The sequence below is a fragment of the Chionomys nivalis genome, chromosome 2, assembly GCF_950005125.1.
Source record: "Chionomys nivalis chromosome 2, mChiNiv1.1, whole genome shotgun sequence".
Lineage (NCBI taxonomy): Eukaryota > Metazoa > Chordata > Mammalia > Rodentia > Cricetidae > Chionomys > Chionomys nivalis.
In genome coordinates, this window is record NC_080087.1 from 36,095,512 (window position 1) to 36,111,796 (window position 16,285).

Below are 16,285 nucleotides of genomic sequence, written 5' to 3' on the forward strand. Positions count from 1 at the left end.
TCTATGGAAAGCCAAGAGTGCAGAGGCAAAGAGTAGAGTCCTGTGAGCCCCTCCCTGCCTTCTCTGACTGAGTGTTGCTAAGGCTCATTTTGTGTGGGCTCCATGCAGGTTACTACAATCCATGTGAGTTAATGATTACATTCATTTTGCCAAGTCTAAGGAATGCTCTTTTGCAGCCCCTCAGCTTATCTCCTAGTACTTATATAATCCCCTGTATTGTTTTTTATTATTCCTTCTTTGAAAATTTCATGCATTGATTGTATTTTGATTACATGTACCAACCATGCCCACCCCTTTCCCAAGCCACCCAAATTGTGTTCTCGTTGTTTTGTTTTTAAGTCCGCCAACTCCGGTTTGTGCTGCCCATATGCTCTTGAACACACAGCCATCCCATAGAGCATGGTCAGCTTACCCGTGACCACACAAAGAAAACTTATTTCCCTCGACTAGAATGCTATTCACATAGTTTAATTTTTTTAACTGGGAGTTCAATATTTAACTGTTTGAAAACACACTTAAAATGGAAGACTTTACAAATAACTCACAAGGTAATTTAATACTGCATCCTTCCTCTCACAGTGCTTACTCTGTCAGAAGAGAATTCCCACTTAGCACTAGATTTTTAATATAGGCCCCCCAAGATACCCAATAAACCATAATGTTTGACTCCAGATAACAAATGAATGGATTTTCAGAATGGCCTGGACCACAGCTTCCACTTTGTGCCAGCATCCAGATTAACACCTGATACACCAGCTAAAATACCAGGAGCCTCACTAGGAGTATCTTCTCCATCACTTGTCTTGAACCTTTGTCTTACTTGTACAAATAAAAAGAAATGAACCAAGAGTTCCAACTTTCAGGTATTTTTCATCTGGATGTGGGGCATGTAACAATGGAATCTTGAATTTTCCCTTCTTAGAAAACATGGTTCCGCTGGGTGGTGGTGGTGCACACCTTTAATCCCAGCATTCAGGAGGCAGAGGCAGGCGGGCGGATCTCTGTGAGTTCAAGGCCAGCCTGGTCTACAAGAGCTCGTTCCAGGACAGGCTCCAAAGCTACAGAGAGACCTTGTCTCAAACCCCGCCCCCCAAGGAAAGTAAAAAAGAAAGGAAGGAAGAAAAGAAACGTATTTCATCAAAAAGTATATGAGGACAATTGAGCTATAAAAAGAAATGGCAGTGTTTAACATGTCAAAGGTTGGCTTTTTCCACAACACTGTACTTGCTAAAAAGGTGATGCGAGTCCCAGCCAAGCCAGGGGAGTCTGGGTCTTCTTCTTTTATCATAGTACAATAGTAAAAGAGCCTTCTTTGTCATTTGCACAATATACCATGCAGATGCTAAATAATGGCCAATTTGTGTTACAAAGGAAATAGCTATCTTATATTGTTGTCGTTAAACTATTTGATAATTTTAAACAAAGAAAATATCCAGTTAACTAAAGTTATCAAACAAAAAATGATATACAGTTTCCTAACTCTTCTCTCTTCTAACACGATTACAATGGGTTCATCTTATTCAGTCTAAGAAGATGTAGAATGTTCTCAGCCACTGCTCTATCGGCCTCTGCAAAAATCACAAAACAGACATTCTTAGATTACAGACTATAAATCTCACAAAATACTTATGTCCTAGAGATTGGTCTCTGAGAGTATGCTGTATTTTGCAGGTGTGACATTTCTACCTCAGAACTTTCAGGTGAAAATTAAATGGAGAAGAGAAAAAAGTACTGTAGGATTCCCCTCTGTATGCTGTGAATATGTTTTATTACCATTGGTTAATAAAGAAGCTGCTCTGGCCTATGGCAGGGCAGAATATAGCTAGGCAGGAAGTCCAAACAGATATAGGAAGTTAAAAAGGCAGCGTCGAGGAGACACCAGAAGCCACTGGAGGACTACGACACCACAGCATTACCAGTAAGCCATGGGGTATGTGGCGATATACAGTTTATTAGAAATGGGTTAATTTATATGTAGAGCTAGCCAGTAAGAAGCCAGAGCCATCGGCCAAACAATGATAATTACTACTAAGCCTCCGAATGAGTATTTCTATGTGGCTGCAGGGACTGGTGGGCAGGAGAGAAACCAGGCCAGCTGGACCAGATAAAGAAAAGAATTCCAGCTACAAAAAAAAAGACAGAAAACCAAAGTAGTTTATATTCTGATACAGAATAGCAAATAGCCATTAAAATTAGTTTATTTATGCTGGAAACATTGACCAAAATTCTGACAGTTGTCTAAAGATTACAGTCTTCAAGGCTTTTAGACCCATGCACTGCTGCAGGGCCTTTAAAATGCTTTGCCTAAGGAGTCTTGGGCAACAGAAGATGTTTTACAGTCCCTCCTTCCAAAGAGCTTTTATACAGGCTATATTTATAAATATTTACTGGATCCAGACAGTCATGAAGAGCCCTTCATGCTGTACCCAAACCTGACAAGTGATTTCTTCAAGTTGTGCCTCAGTGGACTTCTCTGACTTGCCATTCAGATCCTCACATCTGTCTCAGTCCTCCAGGGGATCTTTGCTTCCTGTGTGAGGAGCTGGTCATTTGAAAATACTGATCCACTGAGTTTGGACACCGTCTAGGTTTCAACACAACTTCATTTATGACATCAAAACGCACACCCAACTTGCTGGAAAGGCTGTAAGTGTGGACTGGCAAGGGCAGGATAAAGTCTGGGACGCAAAACTGTTCTGTATCTTGACGGTGATGGTCCTCTCCCAGGGAAATCTACAGGTAAGACCTCCTCAGCTACATTCCTAGAATGTGTGGGCCTCACACTACATATCAAGAAACACAGTTTTCTAAGTTATACATGATGTGGTAGATAAAAACAAACTGGGGAAACAGCTCATTATCATACACTACCATCTCAACCTTGTGCACAATTTCCTCTAATAAAAATTGGGGGAATCGATTAAGTTTTAGGATGCCAGCAAGCTCATGGCAATACAGGTGAGATTCCCAATACTCTTCTTATACTGGAAGACGAGTGTGCCCCGGCATGGCATCTGCGAAGCCAGGAGATGAGTGGGATCCAGGGATGGAACTCAGGACATCAGGCGTGGCAGCAAGCACCCTGACTCGCTGAGTCATCTCACCAGAGCTAGTTTCCCAAATTTTACGTCAAAGTCTGAGTTTTATCATCCATAATAAGTAAGGCCAATTGTTGTACATACTGTGACAAGTCTGCTTCTCTATTTTCAAGAAAGCGTCTGTCAATACCACAGTTTGTCAATTGTTCAAAAGAAACATTTGTGAGGAAAATGGCTTCTGCAGATTGTAACATCCACAATCACTCAAGAAATTCTCTTCAAGCCAATCTGATTCGATACTCATCAGAAATGCTTCGTGTGAACTTGCGATTTTTGTTACATGAAGTATAAAAATGACAAAGATTAAGGTGAAGTATTAATTTTTAACTACTCAGCAAGAGTATTCTTAAAAGTACATGCTTTTTTAAAAACAACTGGACTTGGGGTGGCTGGACAGATGTTTCAGTGGATAAAAGTTCTTCCTCTGCAAGCATGAGAACCTGAATTCAGACGGCCAACACTCATATGAAAAGCTGGGCATGAGTGAGTATGACTATAACTCAGTGCTGTGAGCAGAGATGGGCTTCAAGCCTGGCCAACGTAGTAAGCTTCTAGCTCAGTGAGACCTGCCTAGAGGTAACACGGCAAAGAACAGCAGAGGATGCTGGGTGCCCTGCCCTGGTCTCTGCATGCATGCGTATGTGCTAGAACACTCAGTACATGTACCACACCCAAGCATCTCACACGCAGACATGGACACAGACACAGAGACATGCACACGCGCGTGCGCAAACACACACACAGAGAGAGAGAGAGAGAGAGAGAGAGAGAGAGAAAGAGAGAGAGAGAGAGTGTGTGTTTTTAAAAAACTAATAAATCTTAAAGTGTTTTTAGTTACACTATGCTGGTTTCTCCTAGTCACTGCATTCTTACCCATCACAGCTGTAGCATAACCAGTGTAACTGTTGACCCAGTGAGAAGGGGAAACGGTGTCTTATATTTTTATAAAAAAATAACTTTGCCTTCAAGGACACCTTTAGAGTATCTAAGAGACCAACTGTGAAGAGCTGGTAAACCAAAAATATTTTTCTAAAGAATTTAAAACCCACAAAGGTATTTAGCCTGGCAAGTTATTAAAACAGTGACTCATCCATAAGATAAACACAATGAAGTGTATTTTCTCCTGCAGAAAGAAAATGAAGAGAGTCTGCTAAGGTAGTATCTATCAAGGAATTCTCTCCACTGAGTAGACCGTCAGCGGGCATGTGGATATGAGTCATACAAACACTGACAAGCTAAACGTGCTAAATGTGTTGTTTATCAAACAACGGTCTAGCCTCAAGGATTCTAGAAAGCTTCCATAGTTTTTCTCTGTTATTCACCCAATGGGGCTAAACAAAACCCACTGATCTTCTTCCTCTCCTCCTTCCTGAAGTACAAACCAGTGGTAAGTCACACTGACAGCATGACAGGCTTTTTTTTTTTATTTGAAGATTTATTTTTATATTTTTTAAGATCATTTGCAGGGGTAGGCTGGGCAGTGCGGGAATGGGAGGGGGGAAGAGGGAGCGTGCAGAGAGAAGAGGGCACCAAATCCCCTGAAGGGGAACTGGAGTTATTTACAGTGGCGAGCCCCCATGGGTATGGGGACTGAACTCAGGTCTGGAAGAACAGCAAATGCTCTTAACTGCTGAGCCATCTCTCCACCCCTGGCAGTACACCTTTCGAGAAGGAGCGCACACCCTCCCAGCACTCTGTAACTGGATACAAGCCCAACAGGGCAGCTCCCATCTCCAGGGTTCTATCCTGGCCCCCAAGTCAAACAGTGCTGAAGAGGAGGACACTCAAGTCAGAGCGAAGGGTCCCCAATCAGAAAGGTCCAACTCCACATGCAAAACAAAAGCCCTTCCCTTTAGCTGATCCGTCACCTGGTTCAAGTACAGAAAAGCCCAGGTAGAACACAGCCAGCCCTTCAGACAAACAGGAGCCAGGCTACTAACAGTAACTGTAAACTGTTACTAACAGTGAACAACCATGTCTCCAGGAAGAGATTCTCAACCAGAAGCACCTCTGTGTTAATTCACTGACTCACGCAGAATCCTCCTAAGCATTCAAGCCTACAGTCTGGACCTGGTACTCTGTTGGTCCCCTAGCACCAACCAGACTCAACACACTGTATTCTACGCTGCTTTACAATGATGGTTCAACTCCAAGTCTCCTTAACAATGGAGCAAAAGCAATAGGCACTCAGCAGGAAATATACTTTTATATCCGAATTATGATCCCTTCCTGGACTAGCAATGTGCAGCATGGCTTGTCTCCAGACACTAGGTGGAGCTGCAGCTGTCTGAAGGTCACATGATCATAAGCACAAACAATCAGCACCCTACACACACTGCTGGGAAGCCAGTGCCTTTTGAACACACATTTAATACATTACATGAGACACTCAAAATTTTATTAGTAGATCTCAACCCTTAGGAGCGGAAGGTAAGAGGATCAGAAGTTCAGGGTCATCTTAGCTATTTAGTGACTTCAGAGACTGTCTCAAAGTGGGTGGGGTGGGAGGCTGGACAGATAGCTCAGTTGGTAAAGTGCCTGCTGAACAGAGTAAGCATGAGAACCTGAACTCAGTCACCAGAGCCCACATAAAAATCTGGTGAGAAGTTAGAAGGTAAAAATTAGTCTCTCCAATGAGTCTCAGTGGGTAAGACAGCCGTCCTTCAGGATCTCATATTACTTTGCTTATATACTTTGATTTCTGATTGTGCATGTGGACGTGTGTGGATGTGTGTGTGTGTGTGTGTGTGAGGAGGGGGGTGTTACTTGGGGGTTTGTTTGCTTGTTTTTAAAGAAAGAGGGAAAGAAGAAAGGGCATGGAAGTGGGTGGATAGGAAGCTGTGATGGTCTGGGAGAGTTGGAGAAGAAGAAAAGTGTGATCAAAATATATTATATAAAAAACTTTTTTAAAAAATTAAGACTGAAAACATCTCTGAGGAGACAGTCAGGCTGATCCCTAGGTTTGCTGGCCAGCCAGCTCAGCCTACTGAGTTCCAGGTCAGTAGAAAAGCCCTGTGTGAAAAGAAGGTGAACCACTCTTGAAATTGATAGCCAAGGTTGGCCTATGACCTTCACACAAACACACATACACACACAAGCCTTTGTGTTGGATGATTCTACCCAATTATAGGTTAACCTGCACGCCAAGAAAGGCCAGCCTAAGCTAGGCTGTTCATTAGATTATGCCTACAAATGCATTTTCTACTTCCAATATTTTCAGCTTACCATGAGTTTATCAGGCTGCAACCCCACCACAAAATGAGAGGCATCTGCATGACTTGGAGTATTAAACTCAATGTACTCCCTCAACTATTTTCTCCGTTCTCTTCAGAATCCATTCACCGCCTCAGCATGGATAGTCCTACCCATGCACTCACCAACTAGCTCAGACATGGAAGCCCAGAAAGCTCCAAGCCTACAGCTTCAGCGATACTGACACTGCTGGTATCACTCAAGGTGTTTCCGGCTGTCACAGTGCCTCCCACCAACGCTTTCCTCCCACGGCTCTCAAAGTCCCCTCACTCCACCAGCCATCCATTTCACTCAGTGTCACCCCGCCCATTTAAACTCTCCTCTACCTCATCCCCACACTCTCCCAAAAGTAAACTTCCTCCGTGGTGCCCCATACCAAAGCCCCTGTTGTCAGACGCACACTCTCTTCCTCTACTCTTTTTCCTCTCCGTTTCTCGGAAGTTATCTTAGCTGCCAGTAACACTGTATCATTCTTCAGAGCTGGGTCTTATTCTTCTTTCTATGGTGGCATTCAAGAGAAGAGTAACACATTGTATTAGTTCACCAAATTAGTGTTTAATAAATATTTAAGCAAAAAAATGTGGAATCACCTCAAAATTATTGTTTTTATCTCTGCTTAGAGAAGCATACATAAATACACTGTCTAGAAATAAAACTTCTAGACCTTTCCAGTTTTGCCACTGCTACCCATAAAGTATGTCTGGCATGGACAGTAAACTAGTCTTTGAAAGCCCTAAACTGCTTGCTGGTCTTAGAAAGGGGTCAGTTGCCCTCCCTGAGGAAATGTGAATGCAGCACTCACCCTTGCTGCCTGAACATTACTAACACGCCCACCTCACGGTAAGTGCCCACACAGCCCTAGTGTTCGTGGGCTGAATTTCATTCCTGCCTACGTGAAGAAAACTGGGTTTCTTACTTTTTCCTCGATTTAAACTTTAGCTGATAACTGAAGTTAGGTCTGCAAGGCCCTCAATGATAAGCAGCATATTATCATGCAGAGCTGTATTTGTGAGATAACTAAAATGTATCTTCTCTAACACTGGAGAGCACGGTCTGCACACGAGGGAGCCTGTGAAAGCAAGCTGTAAATCTACTGTGGATGGGACAGAGTGCAGACTGTTCTTCCCACAGAAAGGCCTTCTAGAAAGAATCTCATAAACTATGCTAAGTGAAGACGCTTAAAAACAAAGACATATAGGAGATGGTCTGATATGCCCACATGTTATCTCTGTAAAAGAAGACAAAGACCTTAGCTCTTTTCACGTGACCAAAGATGGTAAGACACAGCACCAGGTGTATTCCTTACTGGACTTGTATTTGCTTAAGTGAACTAGAAAAGTCACCTCATGTTTGCTTGCATTAATAATAAAAATAAAATGTGCTTTGTTTGCACTACTCTCGAGTTCAAATGCTTAACCGTACACAGATCTTTGACATTTCCTTCCATCCTGGGAGACCAAGCCTCACTGGCCTGGGCGGGACAACATATCTGTTCAAATTCCTGTAACATTTACTCCCTGGGAAGGTACAGAGGAGAGGAAGAAGAAATGGTCCGTGGTGGCGGTGGCAGCGGTGGCGATGTACAGTGGACAGGATGAATATCCAGACTTGCTCCAGAGCCACGCAGGGAGTGGGGCAGTTAAGCAGATTTGTGGGAGGGGAGAATGAGCGCGGTGATCAAAGAAGCTACATTCAAAGTCACTAAGCCCTGCTCGCTACTCCCTGCAGGAAGTGGTAGCACTCTGAAGGACACCAGAACAATGCAGCCACATTCGAAGAGCTAACAAGAAAGCAGAAATCTAAAGTTTTTAATACAAAACCACCCCAACGTTGGCAAGTGTTTCAGCTGCTTTTGTCATGTCTGGATAAGAAGAACGGCACAGGAGGAGGAAAGCTTGCTTTAGCTCACAGTTGGGGCTACAGTCTGTCCACAGCAAGACAGCAGCTTGGACGGGACTGTGGGGATGGGAGGGAGCCTGTTCACATTCTTACAATTCAGGAAACAGAGAGCCTCAAATTCCACCCCTGGTAACCTACCTCCTCTAGCTAAGCCCCACCTCCAAAGGCTGCATAGTCTCCTCAGACAGTGTCATCAGCAGGGGTGAAGTGTTCAAACATGTGCACGCATGCGCGTACACGCGCACACACACCTCTAAGAGATATTTTATATTCAAATCATAACAATTGGTTTAAATTATGAAGCAAACAAAAAGTCTTTGCCAATCAAATACAGCATGAAGGGCTGCCAATGTGTGATTTCTAGCATATACCGTACCAAGCTAGAGGAATATTCAAAGACCTTTAAAGCAATAAAATATTCCTAAAACCAAATCCCTGCTTCACAACTTTTAGTCACCAGATTTCCATGTTAATCTCCTTCGCCTGATGATGACCAGCTCAGACATAAGCTGGGAAGAGGCTGATGGTGCTCAGGGCACAAGGATGAGGACCTGAGTCTCGATCTGCAGCACCCACGGGAGAGCCAAGCATGGTGGGGAGTGTTTACAGCTCCAGGGGCGGCAAAGGCAGACCCGGGATTGTGGGAGCCCACACACCAGCCACTCTAGCCAATCAGTGAACGCCAGCTTCAGTGAGAAACCCTGCCTCAAAAGAGTAAGGTGGAGAGTAACAGAGGAAGAAACCCAGCCCTGATGTCAGGCCTCCATGCATGCACACACTCAAAAGAAAAGAAAAAAAACTCATTTATATTAGACTCGATTATAATAAACGACATTAGAGACAGGTATCGTTTTAAAATTCATGCTGGCATCACTAAAGATGATAGGAAAATTAAAGTGTTTGTAATAAGTAAAGAACACTTTAAGGCAGGGCAGTGGTGACGCATGTCTTTAATCCCAGCACTCGGGAGGCAAAGGCAGGCGGATCTCCATGAGTTTGAGGCCAACCTGGTCTAACAAGAGTTCCAGGACGGCCAGAGCTGTTACACAGAGAAACCCTGTCTCGAAGCATAAATAAATAAATAAATAAATAAATAAATAAATAAATAAATAAATAAAGTGCAAGAATTCAAAATTTGTTGGGACAGAATGAAATAGTTACTCTGCATCAGGAGATGATGGGCTGGGCTATGTGGGGCAGGTTGGATGAACATTCCCTACAGCGGGGTAATTGGGTGAAGTCGACCAAAGACCAGGAAAGCAGAAACCTACCGGAGCCAGTTGAAATAGGGCTAGTGAAACAGCGCCCCCTACTGGCAACTGAGCTGATGCACACGACTAGTTTTATAATGCAAATCTCACAGATCTTTAGTAAAATCTACATCCCCTAATTTTTCTTAATGGAGCAGGGAAGGAAATGAAGCGCTGTTCCCCCATTTGAGCCTGGTCCAGCAGTTACACAGGACACTGGGAGTGCCGGACAAAATCCACACTACACAGAAGGATCTGCATTTCCCCTGTGGGCAAATGTTTGGACCTCAACAAAACCTGACCAAGAGAACCCCTGCGCAGGTTCTGAAAGCATGAAAATCCTCCCCAAAACAGGACTGAAGTGTTTCAACAATACAAAACTCAGACTACATCTGAACCTGCTGGTCCAAATGATCTTTGGTAGGTAAATGATGGCTCCCCTAAAGATCTGTAATGAGGATTTCCAAATAAAATTGCCTCTTGAACATTTTTTAAATCTTTCAAAAAGCTTCAGTACATAAGGATTCTTTCAGGATGTAGGTAGGTCCAATACAGGCTTTTTGTATTTTCTTTCCCCAGAACTGATGTGGAGAGAAATTACTTTGGCTGAAGAACTTGAAATACTTACACACATTTATCTTCTCGCTTCCATGCTACTTTAAAAGCATGTAAATCGGGCTGTCTTCAAGTTCAGTTCTTTGCAATGGTGTCTCACTGGGAATAGTACATTTGGGTCCAACAGAGCAGGCTCCTGTGAAATGCATCCCCTTTCCAGAAGGTGGGAGATGGCCCGAATGGTTAAGATGACAGCATTCACGCACGAGCACAGAGCTAGCTGGGTGTGGCCCTCTGTTTCCTCTCCAAGCATGTTTTCTTTACAGAAGAGTCTTGAGCATCACAGGCCACCCACACTTCGCCTTCCTTTAGTGAAGCTGCCAGGGTCGGGTCACTAACCGTGATGGTAGTCAGATACCACGACACTGTCACTGGGGAGCAGTGTGGCCATGTGGCCCTCCCTAACGAAAGTGCTTTCCTTGTGTTCATAAATAAAATTAAACTGAAACAAATTTTTGGCCAACATTTCAAGACCTCATTATGATCATGTTGAAAGCATAGAAGTATAGAAGCTGACAGGGGACAATTCTCTACACATTTTCTACTTTGCCACTACAGTAAATGGGAAAAACACAGATTCTGGAAAACAAATAACCTGAAATATTTATTTTTAGAAGTGACATTAAGAAATCAAAACTAAAGATGTTGAACGGTGTTTTCAACGGCACTTACCAACCACAATGGAAGCCTCACAGTGGTAATAACCATTACTTTGCTTTTTCTTCAGCATGGAGCACAGATCTACCCGGTACAGAATTTCTTCTCCAAATCTGTGGTTGATGAATTGTTCATACAATTCGGGCTCTATTTTTTTCACTCCCTTGAAATGACAAAACAAAATCATGTCAATCAATCATCTCGCTGGGGCTGCCAGTTCATATTTCTATCAGTCTCTCAGAATCCGAGATTACATTTTGGATTCAGGATTGCCCTGGCTCCTGAAAACAGATGCCACAGAATTTCTGACAAGTTGTTTTTAAAGACTCCACGCCTGGGATGGGCTGATTTAGAGCCATCAATTAAGAGTGTAATTGGATGTGGCAGCACTTGGGACCTCACACATCTTTAAGTTTCAGAACTAAGAACATGTGTGATGATTCGGTCCCCAGAGTGATCATCTGCAACGACAGGGATGTGAGTGAATGGTTTTAGAAGGATGCGTGTCTTGGAATTTCTGGCAAGGACGAAGCTCTAATAACGCTGACTTGTATTTTATTGCATAAAAACCACCTGACGACAAGCCTGATTTGAGCTGGGACAGTGAAGCCAGCAGCTTTTCTGCATCTTCCTCCGCCTGCCTTTCCTCGTCAATGCAGCAGAGGCAGCTGGAGGCTGAACTGTAGGAGGGACTCTGGGAACTACTGGAGCCTCCCAGCAGGACGTAAGAGCCCTCCCCATCATCACGCAGGGTCCGAGACCTCAGCCTGACGCCCAAGACAGTCTACGAGTTTCACTTTTCCACTAGTTTTTACTTTTTAACTAAAAAAAAATTCCCCCTTTCGTTTGCTAATAAAAATTTATAGAAAATTTTAAGTCAGGACAGGAAATCGTGCGATTTTTGTTCTGTTTCATTTTTCCTGAGCAAATGAAAATGACATTTTGCTTTTCACCTGAATATGGTTTTATCCTCAGTACTTCTTGAAAACCAGTTCCATTATTTCAGCAAGTATGCCAAGTCAAAAATAACACACAGATTTGCAAAATGCTTTTGCCTCTGTGCTCCACTGTATGATGTTATTTACACAATAGGCTGCTGCCCATAATATTTAAAACATGCTTGAGTTCTGTGTCTACATGGGCCTCCTGTTCTTAGCCACTCCCCCATACACACACTAACAGCTCTTCCCAACTCAGTTTGGTAATTCTACTCTATTTGCTCAGGCTGAAAGCTTTGGGGGATATCCTTGATAAAATCCAATACCCTTAGTTTGGGTGGAACACTCTTTTGATATGTATAAGTCCATCTGGTTTACGATGTGATTTAACTCCAGACTTTCTCTGGTTAGATTTTTTTTTCCCCCGTTGACCTATGTAGAGGTTAGAGTCAGGTATTGAAGTTATTCACTATCACTGTGTTGGGATAATGTGTGGCTTTAAAGCTAACAGTGGTTTTGTTTGTTTATAACTAAAATTGGGTGTCCCTATTTCTAAAAAAGTTATGAGTAAATGAAACCAATTTTATGTCCTAAATGCGTTTTTCTGTGTGTGTGTGTGTGCATTCATGTATGTATGAGTTTGCATGTGCATGTGTGTGTGTTTGCATGTGCATGGGTGCTTAGGAAGGTGGGAAGGGAGGGGTTCTCATTTTCACTTTTATAAAGTGTCATTTTATTATGTTATTTACATTTATTCATTTATTTGGAGGGGCACACCCTAGTGTACACTTGGAGGTCAGAGGGCAGCTCTGAGGAGTTTGTCTTCTCCTTCCCCATGTGGGTCTGGGAACTGAACTCAAGTTTTTGAAAGCACCTTTAGCCACTGATTCATCTCACTGACCCAAAAGAAATAAGGAAAATATAAAAGTGCCCATAAACTAATTTCCTTGGCTAATCAATTTTACAAGATGACAAGCAGCAATTATTTTGCAAAAATTCTTCACAACTGACTTCTGATGTACATTCTAAGGTGTTGGGTTTTATTAACAAGTAACATGGAATTAATTCCATAACTCATAACTTACACAGAAAGTACAGTTCAAAATGCATGATGCCTTGGGAGAGCTTGAAGCTCTATCTCTATCAAAATAAAAAATTTAATAAAGAATCTAGAAAGAGATGAGAATATGCTTAATCTTATATATATCAGAATATTAGCATAATCTTTGCTCTCCAGAGACTGTACTGGGTGGCCTCTCTTTTCTAATAAACACGGAATTCATCTCACCATCTAGCTAAAGCAAATGATGCTTTTCTTTTATAATAAATGGACTGGTCTGTGCCGTATAAGAAGACCCTATCTCAAAAACTCATCACTCGAGGTAAGAAGGATTCTATTTTTGTAAGGAACCTATAGGATTTCCAAAATAGCCTCAGAGGCATCACCATTCAAGGCTGCAGCTTCAAGCTGTAGTGACAGGTATGACGTCATTCTATGCAGGCTCACAACCGCCAACTAACTCAGCTTTCACTGTCACAGGCCGATCCCACCCTCCCCAAGGCGCCCTGTTGTCTAAGGTAGAAGACGGTGTGAACACGTCAGGAAAGCTCCAAGAAAAGCCTCAAATTGCTAATCCAGGAAAACGCAGCCTACGACAAAAATCTGAGTGGAGATTCCTTCAAATGCAGAAAGTCTCTATGAGGCTATCTCTAACAATTCCATGCAAAGAGCGCTGTGAACTTGGTGCTTTAAGTGGGCTGGATGATAATCTAATACATCATGTTAAGGCTATTTTCCTAGAAATTAACAGGGACGGTGTATGTCTTAAGGATGTCAGATATGCCATGGTGCTCAGTATAAGCACCACATTGGTTATGCACTATAACACCGAAAGGAATAATTGAAGTTAAATACAGATGTTTTGAGGTAGATATGACCAATATGCATTGTTTACATGTATGAAGTTGTCAAAATAAAAAAAATATTCTATTAAAAGTACAAACCAGATATTATTTTGAAGCAGTTACCTAGTGGAAATAGATATCAAACCAGAAATTTTCAAGGCTATCTTAATTATCAGAGATGACTCAAATTTGCTTCCCTTTAGCCTCCTTTGAGCCACAGTTGGAGATGATTAGTGATGGTCAAAGTCATTTGTTGGCCTTTGGTGCATGCAGCGTGCTGTGAAGCTGTGAGCCATTTCACTAGATTGCAGCTTGGCACCCAAACAGCCAATTCCTCAGAGATGCCAAGAGAGCCTGGCAAGTGCATTTAGAATTATCTGATGGCTGAATCTGAAGATAAATAATGGAGATTATTTACTCTGGAAGCACGCACAACATCATTTACATCAACTCAATGATATGCATAATTTAAATGTGCCACAGGGTGTTCAGACTCAGATTACCGAACATCTAGATCTGTCTTTAATACAGTTAGGGAAGTGGAATGTGAAAATTCACATTAGCTCACAATCTGTGACAAAGTGATCGTGTTCAGAACAACGAAACAGTCATTTTATTAGGAAGGTTAAGAGATTGTTTGTAACAGATGGTAACTTCTTATTGTTCTTTGTTATAATAATCACAATTTACACAGTCTGCAGATAAAACAAAGGAGGGCTTTGTCCTACTGACAACAAGCTTAACCTTCAGGGTCTCTGCTATGTTTTTCAACAGCTTATTCCTGGATACAATGAGCTTTCATAGAAATACATGTGACAATTTAAAAAAATCCTGACACAAACCAAAGCTAAGAATGTAAATCAAGAGGCCAAACCAAACTAGTCCAATCCTTTTGGCATTGGCTGGTTAAAAGGCAACCATGGCAACTATACTTCTCAGGAGTGGGAGAAGAAGGCTGGATTGTTAAATACATACATACATATATTATATATATAAAAAAACTCAAAATTATAAAGACATTAAAATTACCATAAGGATTTGAAGGAAAGCTCGGTTTAAAATCCCCCATCACCCCGCCCCTCTTACTGTAGCTACAGTTTCTGATGTTTACCCCTTTGTTGCATGTGCACCTTGAGAGGAACCACTTGCTGGTCCCTGGTACCTCCTCAGCTTCTTCCATTCAGAACATCCGAGCAAGCTCAGGTTCACCCTAGCTTGTGACTGCCATGAGAAGACATGTGTCTTCATGGCCCCAGTTACTGGCTCAGGACCAGTGAGGGAATTCTGGATCCAGCAAACACAACCACCCTGGGCAAAAATGGCCTTGCTGTCTTTTCTTCTTTCGCTATGGGTCAGGCAATGTAGTTAGTCCTCCACCAACCATACCCATTTCCTCCTTGACCAAGGCCCTGACATCATGCCTACTAGTACCTGTCAATAAATTTACAAGTGGAAACATAAGGAGTGATGAAAACAGAAAAAAAATGCTGCTGCTTTATTATTTTAGATCAATCTGCAAACAATGGTGCCTCCCGTCACCTAGCAGTAGTAGAAAATATGAACTCAAAAAGTAGCCTTTGACATGGGTAGGGAGAGTACTCCCTACCTGTCTTTCCCCCTCCCCCACCCATCAACACTTGAGGCAAAGGGGAGAGCTGTCCCCATTACTCATCTGTCAGTGGCAGCGAGGGCAGCAGAGATTCTCCCCCTCACCAAAGCCTGAGAAGGCAAATGGGAAAGCTGTCCTTTTATTCACCTGTCAGGAGGGGGCATGAATGGAGGAGAAACCCCCACCCTCAGATGGGCGAGCTGGTCCTAAGGTCATAAGAGCAGGGGAGCTATTCCTGTCCCTCCTCAGTTGCTGTACTCAGAAGAGTGGCCCCTCCACCTTGACTGGGCTACACAGTAGAGCTGGCCCTGAAGGTGTAGGTGTGGGAGAGCTCACCCTGAGGGTGTGAAAGGGGCAGAATTGGCCGCAGCCATTACTCATGGCTGCAAGGGGTGAACTAGCCAGGATACTGCTGGAGAGTTCACCCTGATGGTGAATACAGGGGAGAGCTGGCAGGCTCACCCACAACTACCTAGGCCCAGAGCCAGGGTTATGTGCCAGCCCAGCCCAGCAGCCACCCCATCTGTGATCTGCTAGAACACAGGTTGCGGGGCAGGTACAGTCCTGTGGACCCAGCACTATAGGATCTTCCCAACACAGGACAGCAACAGAACAACAGGATGCTCAGGAAGAGTCCCAGTGAGGGCCCAGTGTTGACAGTGTAGTGGAGACCAGGGGTCTTGAACCAAACCAATGACTCTTCAAGATGAACACCTGCATGTAAAGATGTATAGATGAAGGGATTTGTTTTGTGACTCATTGTGTCACACTGCAGCTTCTGTGAGGAGATTTTCCTTTTTTTCTTTTTTCCTTTTATATCTTAAATTTTATTGGGGGTGGGAGGCGTTGCGGGGCACAGGGCAGAAGCAAGGGGACAGGAGATGGGGGGATTGTGATGCATGACGTGAAAGACACAAAAAAAAATAAAAAAGAAAGTTTAAAACTACATAATAAACAAAGAAAAAGTAGCCTTTGACATTAGAACAATTATTATCCCGGATAAGGAAGCTATGCCACAGAGAACTAGTCACTTACGAGGGACACACAGAGCCAGCCATCAGG

At 43.0% G+C, this 16,285-nt stretch overlaps 1 protein-coding gene across 4 annotated transcripts in view; it reads right to left on the minus strand.

The window, feature by feature from the left end:
* The window catches only part of Akap7 (A-kinase anchoring protein 7), a 129,349-nt gene that overhangs the window by 40,696 nt on the left and 72,368 nt on the right, over window positions 1-16,285 (minus strand). For all 4 annotated transcript variants that reach the window (XM_057763014.1, XM_057763016.1, XM_057763017.1 and 1 more), the window contains one exon: window positions 10,787-10,934. In XM_057763014.1, the coding sequence (XP_057618997.1) occupies window positions 10,787-10,934 (148 nt within the window). The remainder of the gene's footprint in view (window positions 1-10,786; window positions 10,935-16,285) is intronic.